General features: G+C 41.6%; 1 protein-coding gene across 3 annotated transcripts in view; it reads right to left on the bottom strand.

The window, feature by feature from the left end:
* Positions 1-19,798, bottom strand: part of GRIP1 (glutamate receptor interacting protein 1) — a 438,413-nt gene that overhangs the window by 100,001 nt on the left and 318,614 nt on the right. For all 3 annotated transcript variants that reach the window (XM_065888290.1, XM_065888291.1, XM_065888292.1), the window contains exons 8-9: positions 3,657-3,804; positions 1,605-1,774 (exon numbers count right to left, since the gene is read on the bottom strand). In XM_065888290.1, the coding sequence (XP_065744362.1) occupies positions 1,605-1,774; positions 3,657-3,804 (318 nt within the window). The remainder of the gene's footprint in view (positions 1-1,604; positions 1,775-3,656; positions 3,805-19,798) is intronic.

The raw sequence follows: 19,798 nt of genomic DNA, 5'->3' as shown, positions 1-19,798 counted from the left end.
TTTTTGGTCTCCATCCATTTTAGTATATAAATTCATCTTCTCAGACTGTCTTGGCAGGTAAAAATATTTAATATTTCATGAGTGGAAACTATTTGAACTATTTATGATTTGTATACAGGGCAAATAAAAGGTGGGAAAAATGAGGTTGCTGAAGACAATGACATTTTTATAGGGTCTGTTCACTTTCCTGATTCACTGATACCAGAATTTACCAAGCAAAATCTCATGCTGAAAAAGCACTAGGCAGTGTGCACTGTTGTGCCCACTGTGCTCCAAATCCAGTGGCGACTTCAGATTAATTTAGAAGAAGCTTAATGATTTTAGAAATCTCCCTTCTCAGCCAGTGAGCGGGAAAGGCCCGCATGGCCCCTTGACGGGAAGGGAACGTTCCCATGAACTGTACCCCCTTATCATTTCCATTCATATGAGGCAGAATTTCATAAACTGCCTCGGCTGCCTCATTTCTCCAACTCCAATGTGTAAAATTAAAATCTGATAAAGGGAATGCTGTACTGGAGATTTTCATTAGCTCCAGGGCTGTCTAAGCTCCATTTAATTAAAAAAGGTTGCATCCAGCTGACTCATTCAGTATGAAAATTATTTGGTACCTCTTTTTTTTCTAAACTGTGGAAAAGTGCAGTGTGTTTTAGAAGGTTGGAGACATAGGATACAAATGACCTCCTCATAAGCAAAATTGCAGTTCCAGAGAAAATTCTTCTCTTGCTAACTAAACATACAGAAATGTGTTCTTCGCCTTTAGGGAGCCCTGATAGTACTAGTGAGGCTTCGAGGAATTGGTTTCAAAGAATAAAAATGGAGGGTGCTTGGTTTAAGGAAAAGGAGGGAGGAGGGTTGGAACAAAGACCTCACTGGAGAGTCTTTCTTCATTTGATTTTGGGCTCAAAGTCCTTTTTCTTGCACTGGGTTTTATTTAAAGATGCCTAGGTGGGATGGTATATAAATGCTCAGCGAACAGATCTGTGAGCTTCAAGACAGTGAAAATGCAGATTCCCTCAGTTGACACTTGTTACTGCATAACTGTAGTGAAATATTCTGATACTCCCAGGAGAAATATTTGGTCAGAAAGGTTGTTCTCCATCCTAAGAAAAAAACTACTCTGGCGAACAGACAAAATCTAGAGAAAGCCATCCCTCATGCAACTCTTCCCACCCACCTCCCCCAATATTTGAAGGGTCTGGCATGATACCCACTTTATTTTTGAAAACTGGGAGTTTTACTATTTGCCTTTACTGTCCTTTAAGCAGAGTGGAAATTCAATATGAATAACAAGAAGTCAAATTATTTCCCTTCTCTCCACACTCAATTTGCACCAAAGGCTTAAAAAAAAAAAAATCAAATAGTACAAGCCTGAAATTCGATTTCAAACAACGTTTCTTTCCTCAATTTGGGGGTTTCAAGTAAAATACCTGTGGCTTAGGAAAAGGGATTTGGAAGATGAAGAGTAAACAAAGATCACCTGTTGTTTTGAAAAGAAATGACAGAGGCAGAATTAAACTCAGCGTCTCCCTGCTTTCTAACTCTGCTGGAGAAGCAATGATTGCAAGGGGAGGATAACAGAGATTTATCCGGATGGATCCTCTCACCATGGTCGGGTCCCTTCAGGGCCAGGCGGGTCTGATGATGGGGAAGAATCTCAAGCTTGACCTGGTCGGTGGCGTTGGCCAGGAACTGGGTTGCTTCTGCGAGCGTACAGTACTCCATGCTGGTCCCGTCAATGGACAGGATGTGATCGCCCACATGCAGAGCACCACATCTACGGAAGGGAGAAAGTCTCACTACAATGGCGTGCCGTCCTCCCTGGATTCCAACTTTCATGTCCTCATAGTTAAAACTTCACACAGTTTTCACTTGCTTAAGAGAAAAAAAGAAATCGTTTGGATGTTATGGGAAACACCGCCTCTCAGATGTTAAGAGGAATGTAAAACCCTGTAGAATATAGAGAAAAACTCAAGGAGATGTTTTTCTTTTGTCCTTCATAAAAAATATATCATTTGGGGGGTGGTGATGCTGCAAGTTGAGGGAAAGTGAGCAGGAAGGAGGGAAGAACAGGAAAATGTTTCCCCTTGACTTTTTTCTGTGATTTTTCCTTATAGGTTTTTATATCTGTGAGTTGGTAAACACTCAGAATGTTAAGATGTGACTCACAGAATGGGAATAGGGTCATTTACAACTATTTTCTGTGTTAATGGCAATAACTTGGGGAAAGATTCAGCCAGTGCTTGCTCAGAATTGTCTCACTCAAGCTCCCAGATCATCAGTGCTTGATTACTCTGTTTTATTTTGTTTTTCTGGAGTTAAACAAAACAATTATTAGTACAAAAGCTCTTGATGATGATGGAAATTATGCAGAAGTCAAAGAGTAGTCAGAGGAGGCCTTCGTGGTGAGTGGAGCACGGGAGTAGCTGGGATGGGGGAGGGGCTGGCTGCTACATCTTGCTGAACTCAAGAGACTGGCTACTGGGTGAGTTGAGAACAGCAAACACAGCAGTCAGCATCCCGAGGTACCAGTCAAGTGGACAGCTGCTTAAACTGCTTACCTGCTGCGAAACGGGAAAGAAACAGGGAGAAAATGAAAGCATCCTGCACCTTTGAATGGGAGAGTACCCGTGGGTCAATGGCCATTACTGTTAAAGGGCTGAATGTAGGTAACAGCACAGTGGAGCTGTAGATTGACCGCTACAGGGGTGGCCACAGGTGCATCGGAGTCAGAGGTTCCCCAGGCAGGGCCAGGGCCTGGGCAGAAGAGGGTTGGAAACATGAAGGGAGATTGGGTAGTCAAGTATTGGGTTGGCCAAAAAGTCCGTTCAGGTTTTTTTGTAAGATCTTATGGAAAAACCCAGATGAATGTTTCGGCCAACCCAATAGATTTAAACATTTCCAAGGTGACCAGAGTCTACTTCTCAAGACAAAAGCATTTCAAGTCATCTAAAAATAAAATTCCACGTGGATGCACTTGGAGTGCTTCAGCTATGAGCTGGGGGTTTTCTTACCAGAAGCTGTGAAATAATTTATAAGGTGGTAAGGTAGTCTTTTTTTCCCCTTCTTGTAAGTCTAAAATACTAATTAGGAAGAAGAGTTCAGGATAAAAGTCTTGCGTTTTTATTGTCATGGGAATGAATGATGTTGTCGGGGACCCTTGAAAATGGTGAAACCGTGAGACTAACACACTATGACGGTAGAGGGCCTTTCTTTCAAGATTGTATCATTTAAAAAATGTTGTTTTATTTATTTCAGAAAAAAGGAATAAGATTGTATGGTGGCAGGATTAACTGTTCACATAATAAAGATCTGCTTAGCTACCCTAAACCAAAAACGGGCTATTACCCTAGGACACAGTAGGTAAATATGCTGAGTTGCTTGACTTTTTTTCCCATTTCTAAAGGCCACACCAAACATTTGGGTGAAGCAACATTACATGATGGGGTGGCTGATAAGGTAGGTGAATTTTTAAGTGCTAGAACAGTAACTTGTTTTGTATATGAAGCTTGTATAAACTGGAAGAAGAGCTCTTCTTTTACTGTGTGTGTATATGTGTAGGTATTACATATGTGCATGTATATACACATATAAATATATCTCTACATATTTTAACACACATGCAGTTTTGAAGAGTAGGCACTTTCTACGACACTCACCTGTCTGCGATACTTGCAGATTTGATTTTGTCTATGACAATGACCTGTTTGTTACAGCACATCGAGGTAGTCAGGGCCACACCAAGGCTGGCACCAGGAGTTTTGGCAACTTCAACTAGTAGTGGTCCGGATGCTGTCGCCACAGAATCTATGGAAGAACAAATTTCAGAAAATAAAAAAAAACAGAATAAATAATCAAACAGACACATGAAAGAGGTGGAGAATGTTGAGTCCGATGTTGATCTGTTAACGTTATCACCGAAACTTAGATTTCCCTCCGTGTACTATCCCCACGTCCAGTGCGTGGTAACTTCTTAGGGCATCTTTTAGGACACCCGTTCCATCGAGCTTGTATTACGGTAATATGTGCACAGGTTTATCTCTTCAATTAACACTGAAGCTTCACGTCAGCTGGGATGATGCCTTGTGTACCTTTATGCCCTCTCCATCACTAGGCACAGTGCCTGGCACATACTGGGTCTCTTGAGAAAAGTTTAAAAAATTAATTAACTCAATAAACATCTTAGCACCTACTGTGGATGGATGGATGGATGGACGGATGGATGGATGGATGGATGGGAAGGAAGGGTGAATTGATGATGTCTCTAAGTAGGCCAATAGTAGGAAGGCATACACTAACTTAAATATGTAAATCCTCTGGGTTATCCCTATTCTGGATCTGATCTAGGGTCACCTCTCCCTCAGAAGCATCTCCACACATGCTTTATTTTTAGCTTGGAACTCTCTTCATTCCATCAACTGGTACTTACCCTTGGGGATGTAAACATCAATTCCTCTGGGAAGCCTCCCTGACCTGTGATTTGGTGAGATCCTTTTCTGCTGTGCTCCCACAGCCTGCTATTATCCTGCTGTTGTCGCACACACCTCACTCATTCTTAATGACTAGTGTGGATGACGTACCTCTGTCCTTTGCCAGATGGCAAGCTTGCTGTGAAGGCAGAGCATATGTCTGGTCCATCACGGCATCCACAGTGCCCAGCATAATGACTGGCACACAGAGGTTGTGCAATAAATAGTTGTTGAATGAATGTATGAATAAATGAAAAAACTCATTACGTCATTTAAAGCTTAGAAGAGGCAGAGGTCACACGGGAAAGAGGCCTGGACATGGATTTATAACACCTGTACTTATTTCTTCTTTTCTCAATATTTTGTGTAAAAGAAGATATCATGGTATCGTAGACTAGTTACTAACATTTTCTAAGTCTGCTTGCTTACCTAGAAAATGGTACCTTTCCCTCAGCATTTACTACAATGGAAATCAATGTATAGTTAAAGCATTTTGTAATTTATATAGTGCTATACACATAGATTATTATTATTATTGATATATTATGACCTCAAGTCTTTGAGTTATCTCACTTTTCAAGACTGTATATTTTTGGTAGTTATTTTTTTTAACATCTTTATTGTAGTATAATTGCTTTACAATGTTGTGTTAGTTTCTGCTGTATAACAAAGTGAATCAGCTATATGTATACATATCCCCATATCCCCTTCTTCTTGCGTCTCCCTTCCACCCTCCCTATCCCACCCCTCTAGGTGGTCACAAAGCACCGAGCTGATCTCCCTGTGCTATGCAGCTGCTTCCCACTATCTATCTATTTTACATTTGGTAGTGTATATATGTCCATGCCTCTTTCTCACTTCGTCCCAGTCTACCCTTCCCCCTTCCTGTGTCCTCAAGTCCATTCTCTATGTCTGCGTCTTTATTCCTGTCCTGCCCCTAGTTTCTTCAGAACCTTTTTTTCTTTTTTAGATTCCATATATATGTTTTCGCATACGGTATTTGTTTTTCTCTTACTGACTTACTTCACTCTGTATGACAGACTCTAGGTCCATCCACCTCACTACAAATAACTCAATTTCGTTTCTTTTTATGGCTGAGTAATATTCCATTGTATATATGTGCCACATCTTCTTTATACATTCATCTGTCGATGGACACTTAGGATGCTTCCATGTCTTGGCTATTGTAAATGGAGCTGCAATGAACATTGTGGCACATGACTCTTTTTGAATTATGGTTTCTCAGGGTATATGCCCAGTAGTGGGGTTGCTGGGTCGTATGGCAGTTTTATTTTTAGTTTTTTAAGGAAACTCCATACTGTTCTCCATAGTGACTGTATCAATTTACCTCCCACCAACAGTGCAAGAGGGTTCCCTTCTCTCCACACCCTCTCCAGCATTTACTGTCTGTAGATTTTTTGATGATGGCCATTCTGACTGGTGTGAGGTGATAACTCATTGTAGTTACGATTTGCATTTCCCTAATGATTAGTGATGTTGAGCATCCTTTCATGTGTTTGTTGGCAGTCTGTATACCTTCTTTGGAGAAATGTCGATTTAGGTCTTCTGCCAATTTTTGGATTGGGTTGTTTGCTTTTTTGATATTGAGCTGCATGAACTACTTGTATATTTTGGAGATTAATCCTTTGTCAGTTGCTTCATTTGCAACTATTTTCTCCCACTCTGAGGGTTGTCTTTTCATCTTGTTTATGGGTTCCTTTGCTGTGAAAAAGCTTTTAAGTTTCATTAGGTCCCATTTGTTTATTTTTGTTTTTATTTCCATTTCTCTAGGAGGTGGGTCAAAAAGGATCTTGCTGTGATTTATGTCATAGAGTGTTCTGCCTATGTTTTCCTCTAAGAGTTTGATAGTATCTGGCCTTACGTTTAGGTCTTTAATCCATTTTGAGTTGATTTTTGTGTATTGTGTTAGGGAGTGTTCTAATTTCATTCTTTTACATGTAGCTGTCCAGTTTTCCCAGCACCACTTATTGAGGAGGCTGCCTTTTCTCCATTGTATATTCTTGCCTACTTTATCAAAGATAAGGTGACCATATGTGCCGGGGTTTACCTCTGGGCTTTCTGTCCTATTCCATTGATCTATATTTCTGTTTTTTGTGCCAGTACCATACTGTCTTGATTACTGTAGATTTGTAGTATAGTCTCAAGTCAGGGAGCCTGATTCCTCCAGCTCCATTTTTCTTTCTCAAGATTGTTTGGATATTCGGGGTCTTTTGTGTTTCCATACAAATTGTGCAATTTTTTGTTCTAGTTCTGTGAAAAATGCCATTGGTAGTTTGATAGGGATTGCACTGAATCTGTAGGTTGCTTTGGGTAGTACAGTCATTTTCACAACGTTGATTCTTCCAATTCAAGAACATGGTATATCTCTCCATCTGTTTGTATCATCTTTAATTTCTTTCATCAGTGTCTTATAGTTTTCTGTATACAGGTCTTTCGTCCCCTTTGATAGGTTTATTCCTAGGTATTTTATTCTTTTTTTTGCAATGGTAAATGGGACTGTTTCCTTAATTTCTCTTTCAGATTTGTCATCATTAGTGTATAGGAATGCAAGAGATTTGTGTGCATTAATTTTATATCCTGCCACTTCACCAAATTCATTGATTAGCTCTAGTAGTTTTCTGGTAGCATTTTTAGGATTCTCTATGTATAGTATCACGTCACCTGCAAAAGGTGACAGTTTTACTTCTTCTTTTACAATTTGGATTCCTTTTATTTATTTTTTGTCTCTGATTGCTGTGGCCAAAACTTCCAAAACTATGTTGAATAATAGTGGTGAGAGTGGGCAACCTTGTCTTGCTCCTGATCATAGTGAAAATGGTTTCAGTTTTTCACCACTGAGAACGATGTTGGCTGTAGGTTTGTCATATATGGCCTTTATTATGTTGAGGTAGGTTCCCTCTATGCCTACTTTCTGGAGGGTTTTTATCATAAATGGGTGTTGAATTTTGTCAAAAGCTTTTTCTGCATGTACTGAGATGATCATATGGTTTTTCTCCTTCAATTTGTTAATACGGTGTATCACACTGATTGATTTGCGTATATTGAAGAATCATTACATTCCTGGGATAAACCCCACTTGATCATGGTGTATGATCCTTTTAATGTGCTGTTGGATTCTGTTTGCTAGTATTTTGTTGAGGATTTTTGCATCTATGTTCATCAGTGATATTGGCCTGTTGTTTTCTTTTTTGTGTGACATCTTTGGTTTTGGTATCTGGGTGATGGTGGTCTCGTAGAATGAGTTTGGGAGTGTTCCTCCCTCTGCTATATTTTGGAAGATTTTGAGAAGGATAGGTGTTAGCTCTTTTCTAAATATTTGATAGAATTCGCCTGTGAAGCCATCTGGTCCTGGGCTTTTGTTTGTTGGAAGATTTTTAATCACAGTTTCAATTTCAGTGCTTGTGACTGGTCTGTTTATATTTTCTATTTCTTCCTGGTTCAGTCTCAGAAGGTTGTTCTTTTCTAAGAATTTGTCCATTTCTTCCAGGTTGTCCATTTTATTGGCATATAGTTGCTTGTAGTAATCTCTCATGATCCTTTGTATTTCTGCAGTGTCAGTTGTCACTTCCCCTTATTCATTTCTAATTCTATTGATTTGAGTCTTTTCCCTTTTTTCTGGATGAGGCTGGCTAATGGTTTATAAGTTTTGCTTATATTCTCAAAGAACCAGCTTTTAGTTGTATTTATCTTGACTAATGTTTCCTTCATTTCATTTTCATTTATTTATGATCTGATCTTTATGATTTCTTTCCTTCTGCTAACTTTGGATTTTTTTTGTTCTTCTTTCTTTAATTGCTTTAGGTGTAAGGTTGGGTTGTTTATTTGAGATGTTTCTTGAGGTAGTATTGTATTGCTATAAACTTCCCTCTTAGAATTGCTTTTGCTGCATCCCACTGGTTTTGGGTCATTGTGTTTTCATTGTTTCTAGGTATTTTTTGATTTCTAGTCTTATAACGTTGTGGTCAGAAAAGACACTTGATACGATTTCAATTTTCTTAAATTTACCAAGGCTTGACTTGTGACCCAAGATATGGTCTCTCCTGGAAAATGTTCCATGAGCACTTGAGAAGAAAGTGTATTCTGTTGTTTTTGGATGGAATATCCTATAAATATCAATTAAGTCCATCTTGTTTAATATGTCTTTTTAGGCTTGTGTTTCTTTGTTTATTTTCATTTTGGATTATCTGTCCATTGGTGAAAGTGGGGTGTTAAAGTCCCCTACTATGAATGTGTTACTGTCGATTTCCCCTTTTATGGCTGTTAGCATTTGCCTTATGTATTGAGGTGATCCTGTGTTGGGTGCATAAATATTTACAATTGTTATATCTTGTTCTTGGGCTGATTCCTTGATCATTACGTAGTGTCCTTCTTTGTCTCTTGTAATAGTCTGTATTTTAAAGTCATTTTTTCTGATAGGAGAATTGCTACTGCAGCTTTCTTTTGATTTCCATTTGCATGGAATATCTTTTTCCATCCCCTCACTTTGTCTGTATTTGTCTCTAGGTCTGAAGTGGGTTTCTTGTAGACAGCATATATATGGGTCTTGTTTTTGTATCCATGCAGCCAGTCTAGTCATTTGGTTGGAGCATTTAATCCATTTACATTGAAGGTAATTACCGATATGTATGTTCCTATTAGCATTTTCTTAATTGTTTTGGGTTTGTTATTGTAGGTTTTTTCCTTCTCTTGTGATTTCTGCCTAGAGAAGTTCCTTTAGCATTTGTTGTAAAGCTGGTTTGGAGGTGCTGAATTCTCTTAGCTTTTGCTTGTCTGTAAAGGTTTTGATTTCTCCATCAAATCTGAATGAGATCCTTGCTGGGTAGAGTAATCTTTGTTGTAGGTTTTTCCATTTCATCACTTTAAATATGTCCTGCCACTCCCTTCTGGCTTGCAGAGTTTGTGCTGAAAGATCAGCTGTTAACCTTATGTGGACTCCCTTGTATGTTATGTGCTGCTTTTCCCTTGCTGCTTTTACTATTTTTTCTTTGTATTTAATTTTTGATAGTTTGATTAATATGTGTCTTGGCCTGTTTCTCCTTGGATTTATCCTATATGGGACTCTCTCTGCTTCCTGGACTTGATTGACTATTTCCTTTCCTTTATTAAGGAATTTTTCAACTATAACCTCTTCAAATATTTTCTCAGTCCCTTTTTTTTTTCTCTTCTTCTTCTGGGACCCCTATAATTTGAATGTTGGTGCATTTAATGTTGTCCCAGGGCTCTCTGAGACTGTTCTCAATTCTTTTCATTCTTTTTTCTTTATTCTGCTCTGCAGTAGTTATATCCACTATTTTATCTTCCAGGTCACTTATCTGTTCTTCTGCCTCAGTTATTCTGCTCTTGATTCCTTCTAGAGAATTTTTAATTTCATTTATTTTGTTGTTCATCATTCTTTGTTTGCTCTTTAGTTCTTCTAGGTCCTTGTTAAACGTTTCTTGTATTTTCTCCATTCTATTTCAAAGATTTTGGATTATCTCCACTATCATTTCTCTGAATTCTTTTTCAGGTAGACTCCCTATTTCCACTTCATTTGTTCAGTCTGGTGGGTTTTTACCTTGCTCCTTCATCTGCTGTGTGTTTCTCTGTCTTCTCATTTTGCTTAACTTACTGTGTTTAGAGTGTCCTTTTCATAGGCTGCAGGTTCGTACTTCCTGTTGTTTTTGGTGTCTGTTCCCAGTGGCTAAGGTTGGTTCAGTGGGTTGTGTAGGCTTCCTGGTGGAGGGGATTGGCGCGTCCAGTGGTGTGTTTTGTGGTGTCTGTGAACTTAGTATGATTTTAGACAGCCTCTCTACTAATGGGTGGTGTTGTGTTCCTGTCTTGCTAGTTGTCTGGCATGGGGTGTCCAGCACTGGAGCTTGCTGGTCGTTGAGTGGAACTGGGTCTTAGCATTGAGACGGAGATCTCTGGGAGAGCTCTCACCGATTGATATTACGAGAGGCCGTGAGGTCCCTGGTGGACCAATGTCCTGATCTCGGCTGTCCCACCTCAGAGGCTCAGGCCTGACACCCAGCTGGAGCATCAAGGCCCTGTCAGCCACACAGCTCAGCAGAAAGGGAGAAATGGAAAAAAAAAAAGAAAGAAAAAAAAACATAAAAAATTATTAAAAAAAAAAAAAAAGTAATGCAAAAAAATAAAAAGGAAAAGAGTAACCAAACCAATAAACAAATCCATGAATGATAACAAGTGCTAAAAACTACACTAAAAAAAAAAGGTCAGATAGAGCCCTAGTACAAATGGTAAAAGCAAACCTATACAGACAAAATCACAGAAAGAAGCATACACATACACACTCACAAAAAGAGAAAAAGGAAAAATAAAAAATATATAAATAAAAAGGAAGAGAGCAACCAAATCAAGAAACAAATCTACCAATGATAATAAGCTCTAAATACTAAACTAAGATAAACATAAAACTAGATTCAAATTAGATGCAGAAAGCAAACCCCAAGTCTACAGTTGTTCCCAAAGACCACTGCCTCAGTTTTGGGATGATTCGTTGTCTATTCAGGTATTCCAGAGATGCAGCGTACATCAAGTTGATTGTGGAGATTTAATCTGACGCTCCTGAGGCTGCTGGGAGAGATTTCCCTTTCTCTTCTTTGTTCTCACAGCTCCCAGGGCTCAGCTTTGGATTTGGCCCCGCCTCTGCATGCAGGTTGCCTGAGGGCTTCTTTTCCTGCCCAGACAAGGCGGGGTTAAAGAAGCAGCTGATTATGGGGCTCTGGCTCACTCAGGCTAGGTGGAAGGAGGGGTACGGATGTGGGGTGAGCCTGCGGCCGCAGAGGCCAACATGACACTGCACCAGCCTGCGGTGCGCTGTGTTCTCCTGGGGAAGTTGTCCCTAGATCACCGGACCCTGGCAGTGCGGGCTGCACAGGTTCCTGGGAGGGGAGGTGTGGACAGTGACCTGTGCTCGCACACAGGCTTCTTGGTGGCTGCAGCAGCAGCCTTAGTGTCTCATGCCCGTCTCTGGGGTCCGCGCGGATAGCCGCGCCTCGTGCCTGTCTCTGGAGCTCGTTTAGGCGGTGCTCTGAATCTCCTCTCTTCAGGCACCCTGAAACAATGGTCTCTTGCCTCTTAGGCAAGTCCAGACTTTTTCCCAGACTCCCTCTCGGCTAGCTGTGGCGCACTAACCCCCTTCAGGGTGTGTTCATGCAGCCAACCCCAGTCCTCTCCCTGGGGTCTGACCTCCAAAGCCCGAGCCTCAGCTCCCAGCCCCCGCCGGCCCCGGCGGGTGAGCAGACAAGCCTCTCGGGCTGGTGAGTGCCGGTCGGCACTGATCCTCTTTGTGGGAATCTCTCTGCTTTGCCCTCTGCACCCCTGTTGCTGCGCTCTCCTCCGTGGCTCTGAAGCTTCCCCCCCGCCCAACCCGTTTCCACCCGCGAAGGGGCTTCCTATTGTGTGGAAACTTTCACTCCTTCACAGGTCCCTCCCAGAGGGGCAGGTCCCATCCCTTTTCTTTTGTCTCTGTTTATTCTTTTTTTCTTTTGCCCGATGCAGGTACGTGGGGAGTTTCTGGCCTTTTGGGGGGTCTGAGGTCTTCTGCCAGCGTTCAGTAGGTGTTCTGTAGGAGTTGTTCCACATGTAGATGTATTTCTGATGTATTTGTGGGGAGGAAGGTGATCTCCACGTCTTACTCCTCCACCATCGTGAAGGTCCTCTAGGTAGTATTTTTATGACTTTCTACTGCTCTGGTGTTTAAGACTTCATTAATACCATTTTGTCTTCCTGCAAGTACATCTTTATCACCAAGCCACCACTCACATATGGTGAACTAGGAAATCTGTATTCCTATCGCTGAAGCTCAGGCAATATGCACTGACTCCTGAAGCTAAAAGTCCCCTGGGAGAGAGCCATCTTCAGTCCCAGATGAAGCAAGATTCTTCTTAAATAAGGTAAAGATGAGCACAGTCATGCCAACCGCATTCATATTCCAGGGCTAAGGATTATTGTATGCACTATGTTTCTTAAATGATCGGTAATATTTAGTCCTAAAAAAGGTTAAAAGGCCTGTACCTCTTCCTGTCAATTTCAGGGCAGGGTCCCATTAATAAAAGCTGGGAGGAGCCAAAGGTCTTAGTCCACTAAGAGGATTTTTTGATTCTCGGGTGTTATGGCTACAATTTTCCCATAAACCTAACTCTTTGGTCCTGCTCACCCTGCTGTGTTAACACCCTGATCTCAGGCCATTGACATCATCTGGCTTCTCTTCTTTCTCCCTCGTTTCCTGCTTTGTTTCTCTCCAGTTCTTCCCTTGGTCATGTGCTGCCCAGGGTCCTGCCTTACTCTTACCTTGGAGTTTATAAGTGAGTGGTCCCAGGCCTATCTGCAATGGTGGTTTGCACATCATCTGTCTCACTGGGACCTCCTAGTAAAGAATTCTGGTCAGTCCTGTAGTCCCTGTGTGAGCTGTCTTTCCAGCCCCTGTGTGAGCTGTCCTTCCATCACAAGGGTAGCTGATTCTTTCCCCCTTTCAACTCTAACAGTCAAAGTTCTGCTAAGCCAAGTGCACATAATCTGATGCCTATAGCTCCATCCCCAGAAGTCTGTTGTCCTCCTCTTGCTGGAGTTTGCTCCCTTGCAATGTCTTTTTCTGTTCAGGTTGAACCTCATGTGAGCTCTGGCCTAGTGGAGCCTTTTCTCACATTATTTTTATAGAACTTTAGTGCTAATTTTAGAAGGACTAATTTCCAAAATCATTTCTCATAGACTTGTTGGAGTTTTAACAGACAGGTTTGTGAGGTGACAATCACATGTATTCTTCCACATGGTTTTCTGTCTAAAGATAAATTTATTGGGCTTAACAGATGAAAGTAATGAAGTTTTTTGTTTCTTATAACTTAACCTCTTACAAATGACAGAAATAGAGTTGTTCCTTGGCATCCCATCTTTCCTTCTTTCTTAGTAATAAGCTTTCTAAGTTTTAGCTGAGCAAATGGCTGCCCAGCTAAGGACAACATTTCCCAGCGTCCTCTGCAGTGAGGTGTAGACATGTGACTAAGTTCCAGCCAATGGGAAGTGAGTAGAAGTGAGATGTGACACATTCTTAAAAAGAATGGCTGTGCCCTCCCCTACCTCATTTTCCCTTTTCTTGATGTTGCACTGTGGGCCCAGAAATGGTGAGCCATCTCCCACCATGCAGACAAGGGCATGGCACTCCCAGATAGGGGATGCTTAGATTCCTGAAACTGTATCTCCAGAGACTGCTTGCTCTCCCAAAAATAAACTTCTACCACATTTAAGCTAGTAGTGTAAGTTTGAGTTTTTGTTGCCAGTTGAATCTGTACTATGACAGGCCTTTTCACTTGAGTTTATGCCTCCAACATAACTTTCTTGAACTTTTATTCTAAGAAGCAGCTATTTATAGTTATTTGCAGATGTAAATTTTATAAAGCCACCATCAACCATCACCCAGTACACACACTAGGTTTTCATGTTTCTTAAAAGCATTACATCAGGATTAAAGATCAGAGTTTATAAAGAGGTTACCGGCATATGTGAAAGTTGTTTAAATATAAACTCTTACATTGCTATGCTTTTTTTCCTGGCCTATATGTTTGTCAAGGTATTAAAAATTATATTCTTATGTTTGGTTCTAATGTTCCAGTTATAGTGAAGAATTAATATTAAAATTTTTCTTGTAGAAAGAAATGATAGGAACACTAAGAACCATAGAAAAAGGGTATCATATTTTCTGCCACCATTAATTTAGAGGGAGAGAGAGAGTGTACTCAGAGCCGCTCTGGTGCACCTCTGGAATGGAAAACTAGGGTAACAGTCTCTCTTTAAGCAGTACTTTCCCCATGAAAGCTTTGAAGGAACAACAAATGCAACATTTACACGTGGGGGAGCCTAATGTGCAATTAATGAGTTTCTTTTACAATTTAAAGTGGAAAGCTTCAGAACTCTGGAAAGCTTCAGAACTCTGGAAAGCTTCAGAACTCTGAAAAGCTTCAGAACTCTGGAAAGCTTCAGAACTCTGAAAAGCTTCAGAACTCTGGAAAGAGAAAGGTAAACTCATGGTTAAGAGAAGACACAGTGTGATTCTAAGCTGGGCTCAGATCTGGAGGTCTGGAGGGTGGTCCTAGCTATGCCACCAACTTACCATGTGGCCCAAGCCATCATCTCCCCTGGACCTCATTTTCTTAACCTATAAAGTTAGGGGACTTCAATAAAAGATCTCTAACTCTGATAATCTATGACTCTGCAAAGAGAAAGCAATGTCAGTAAGGAAGAGCCTAGTGGGAATTGGAAAATTAGAGAAGGTTAATAAACTTTATGAAAATACACAATAGCTGAATTTAAATTCCAGTATCCTACTATTGGGTAGAAGAGGGGAGCTGCTAGATATAAAAGTGATTCTAGACAATTACTGTTTATCAAAATGGGATGCAGGGTCTTCCCTGGTGGTGCAGTGGTTGAGAATCCACCTGCCAATGCAGGGGATACAGGTTCGAGCCCTGGTCCGGGAAGATGCCACATGCTGTGGAGCAACTAAGCCCGTGCACCACAACTATTGAGCCTGTGCTCTAGAGCCCGCGAGCCACAACGACTGAGCCCACGCACCACAACTACTGAAACCTGTGTGCCTAGAGCCTGTGCCCCACAACAAGAAGAAGCCACTGCAGTGAGAAGCCCGTGCACTGCAACGAAGAGTTAGTCCCTGCTTGCTGCAACTAGAGAAAGCCTGAGCACAGCAACGAAGACCCAACACAGCCATAAATAAATAAATTTATATATATATATATATATATATATATATATATATATAAATAAAGATGGGATGAAAACCCTCAGACCTTTAAATATTTTGATGTCAACGCTAACATCCTTTAAAGGCTGAGTTTGAGGGATGGTCCCCCACCGTTGTACATTCATCCCACAACATGAAGCATTCACATTAAGAACTTTCTAGGGCACAACTTTAACTTTCCAACAAGACTGTGTCATAATGAGGTCCTAACTTATGCAGAAAAAAATGATGAGGAAAAGAAGGCGCTTATCTCATGAAAAGCTGATCAGGGATCGTTGACAACAGCTTACAGCGTATGAGCTCAGTCCTTTGTTCTCTCTCCTTAGCAGCCAAGAGTTTCACCTCACCATGTGCACTCTCAAATGCATGTGTCCCGCACACATCCTTCAATGCTGCCTTGCACAATTCCTGAATATCTCATAAGCCCATCAAACACAACATGCCCAAAGCGAATGGTGAGGCCACCCCACTCCACTGATCCTTCTCCATGTCTCCTCCTAGTGAATGGCTCACGTTTTATTCTGTCATGCAAACCAGAAACCCAGGAGTCATCCCCAACTCCATCTTCTCCCTCACTCTCACAAATTCCTCTTGATTCTAATTTCTAAAGAGTTCTCAATTTCATTCAATTTCCAAATCCATCATCACCATTTTAGTCCAAGCTTCCATCGACTGATATATCCCTCATCTTCTCACGGCTCCCAACTTCCCCAATCCATATCGAATTTTTTAAAAGTGCAGATCTCATGATGTTAACCCCACGCTTAAAACCTTTCAACAGCTGTTCTTGTAACAGGGTAAAATGTATTATCGGAGTCTTCAAGGACCTACATGATCTGGTTCCTGCTTACCTCACCAGTTTCCTTTACCACCATTCTGCCCTTGTTCTCTCTGCCCCAACTTCCTATTCCTCTTTCAATTCTTCAAAAACACTGTGTGCCTTCCTGCCTCTGGCCCCTTATATATACTGTTCTGTCTACCTGGAATGTTCTAACTCTCCCCTGGTCCCTCCTTCACCGCTGCTCTCTGCTCAAATGTCACTTCTGCAGGGACTCCTGCCCTGCCCTGCAAACCACGTCAACCTGTCTGCTATATGCTTTAACAGAACCCTATGCTTTCCCTTCACAGCACTTCTAATAAACGTAATTCAACAATTATTCAATTACCTCTTTAATTGTTCTTTGATTAATAATGTAAGCTCCGAGGCTTCCCTGGTGGCGCAGTGGTTGAGAGTCCGCCTGTCGATGCAGGGGACGCGGGTTTGTGCCCCGGTCCGGGAAGATGCCACATGCCACGGAGCGGCTGGGCCCGTGAGCCATGGCCACTGAGCCTGCGCGTCTGGAGCCTGTGCTCCGCAGCGGGAGAGGCCGCAACAGTGAGAGGCCCGCGTACCGCAAAAAAAAAAAAATAAATAAAAATAAAAAAAAATGTAATAAGCTCCATGCTGCAGGGACTGTGTACGTCCTGCTCATGACAGTGACTCTCCATATTGTCTACACAGCATCTGTGTACACACTAGGTGCTCAATGTTATTTGCTGATGGAATGAACGAAGACCTATTATTTTATTCAAGGTTATGCTAACAGTAGTGATGATGCAGACATTTAAGCCATGTTGTTATGCTTAAGAGTTCCTAGTGTAGTTGAAATCATGTTAACCCCATGTTTAAATCCTTTGAATGGCTGTTCTTGCAACAGGGGGCATATGCATACCCAGGTGATGTTGATGATGAGGGATATTTTTCCTTTGTCTAAATTCTAAGCCTGCATAAGGAATTCTATTCAATGCCTCATAATACCAGACTGAGAAGTGTTTGAGTTTATCTGATGGCAAAATCATCAGGGCACAATCCATTCCATGAAAGGTAACCCACCTTCCAGACGGAACTTGAACTCATTGGTCATTTCCCTTCTATAAGTGGGTATTCTAATAGCTGGAAATGGTCAGGTAAATAAGCTACTTCCAGGATTATGAGCTCTTGAAAAGACTGGCGTCACTCAGAGACTGAACAAAGGTTCTGTACCCTAACAGCATGAAGAGATGTGAATGCCCTGGATGCCTGGGAAAGGACACTGTCTGGCCATGGGAGAATCTGCCAGACCAGATGGTCTGCAGAGGACTCTGAGCGAATCATGTTGACTGACAGCTGAACAGAAACATGGAGTAGCAGAAGCTTACTAAGTCAAGGTCCTAGCAAAAAACATGATATACTCAAATTAGGATAATTTGATGAGATTTTAATGAAGGAAGTACAGTAAGTCCCTTACATATGAACCTTCAAATTGTGAACCTTCAAAGTTGCAAACATGCATTCACATGTCCAGTCACATATATTAGTTCATGTGTCTGGCGTACATTGTCACATGCGTGCATCCTCTACAAGTGGTTGTGCTTTTGTGTACTTTACTGTACAGTACTGTATAGAGTACACTAGGACAGTATCTTTATTTCAGGCCCAGGATGTCTGGAAGCAAGCGTAAAAGCAGCGATATACAGCTGATTGTGTTAGTTGGGTACCTAGGCTAACTTTGTTGGACTTAAGAACAAATTGGACTAATGAACGCATTCTTGGAATGGAATTTGCTCGTATGTAGGGGACTTACTTATTTAGAAATGTGTGGGCAGGTTATAGGGAAACCACAAGGGATAATGCAATACTCTGGGGTTAGAAGCAACAGGGCACCATACTCCACTAGGCCCAAAAAGGCAAAGGATAGAGCTGTTAGCGAAACCAGGATTCAGAAAGGACTGTATGGACAGGCCTAGCTGACAGGAGCTGGGACCTTCAGTCAAAGGATGCAGCCATCCCCAGTGAATCCACAGGGTGAAGCCAGGGAATAACACTGGACCTCACTGTCCTCCCTCCCTCTGATCTCTGGCCATGATATTCTGTTAGCTAAACCCAACTGGAGCCAGAGGACGTGGGAGCCCATAATGCAGGCCACACAGGTCACAGTACAGAGTAGCATGGAGAAGGGTCATGAGTAGTTCTGGAGGTAAGAAGGAGGATATCCTTATTTGTACATATCTCCACTCAACTTCTTTCCACAGAAGTCTGGAGGCTGCTTGCTTTAAACAAAATATGTAATATAAAGAAGCAATCAGGAAGAATAAAAAGACCTACGAATGCTTGCCTACAAGGGTTAATAGAGAGGCTTTGACTGAATTGCAAAAATGACTCTAAATTGTAGGTAAATCCACAGAGACAGCAAGTAGATTAGTAGTTGCCAGGGGTTGGGGGCAGAGGGGAAGAAAGAGTGACTGCTTCAGTTTTAGAACCAGGCAGAGGTGATGGTAGCACAACACGGAATGTACTAAATGCTACTGAATTTTATACTTTAAAGTGGTTAATTATATGTTAGGTGAATTCTGTTACAATTAAAAAAATATGATGATACTTCCTGGAAACTACAACGGTTACAGGAACATTGTCAATTATGCAGTTCTCACTGTTGGAGAAGAGGAAGTCTTCTCATCCCTACAGCGGAAATTTTCTTGTAGCAGGGAGTTCTAAGAGCTATCTCTCCCATGGAGTTTTGTATACAGATGGTGCAAACTGATATAATGGGTAATGGCCTCAGTGCATTTTCATAATGACTACTCCTTGATCAAAGCTGAGGCATAAGATTAAAAAGCAAATCAATGCTGGTGTCTCTAAATGTGACAAGCTAATGTGATGGTCAATTTGATCTAAAGACAGATCCCTGGGTAGACAGACTGGATGTCTCTCTGGGGATCTTCCTAGATAGCAATCTTTTCCCTTACTTAGGTTTCCAGCAGAAGCTGGATGTTAGATAATTCAAGAAGGTCCTCTGTGAGGAGACCCTGCTCTGTTAGCATTTTATATATATGACCAAGACCAAATCCAAATGCTTTGGCCAGAAGGCTGGAGAAGCCTAACTAGATTTTTGCCAGGATAGAAGATCACCCATCTCACATTCCAGCACACTGGGCTTTCTAAGTCTGCAGGCTAAGTCATCATTCCTGCAACAACATGAATTTGTTTCTTATAAATTTATTTATTTATTTATGGCTGCATTGGGTCTTTGTTGCTGCATGCAGGCTTTCTCTACTTGCGGCGAGCTTCTCATTGCGGTGGCACTACCACTCTTCATTGCGGTGTGCAGGCTTCTCAGCGCGGTGGCTTCTCTTGTTGCGGAGCATGGGCTCTAGGCACATGGGCTTCAGTAGTTGTGGCACTCAGGCTTCAGAAGTTGTGGCTCACAGGCTCTAGAGCACAGGCTCAGTAGTTGTGGCGCACGGGCTTAGTTGCCCCGTGGTGTGTGGGATCTTCCCAGATGAGGGCTCGAACCCGTGTCCTCTGCATTGGCAGGCGAATTCTTAGCCACTGCACCACCAGGGAAGTCCCAACAACACGAATTTTAAAATACATTTATTGAGTGCTAACTATATTCCAGGAACCTCAGAAGGTACTGGGGACTCAAAGATGAAAATGTATTATCCCTTCTTTCTCATAACCCCTTGGGATCCCTTGCCAAAAAAGCAGGGGGATGGGATAGAACTCTTGGATTCCACTATGGAAGTTTATTCTGTTGAA

This window comes from Phocoena phocoena, chromosome 11 (genome assembly GCF_963924675.1).
Source record: "Phocoena phocoena chromosome 11, mPhoPho1.1, whole genome shotgun sequence".
NCBI lineage: Eukaryota > Metazoa > Chordata > Mammalia > Artiodactyla > Phocoenidae > Phocoena > Phocoena phocoena.
This window is presented reverse-complemented; position numbering and strand designations above follow the sequence as displayed.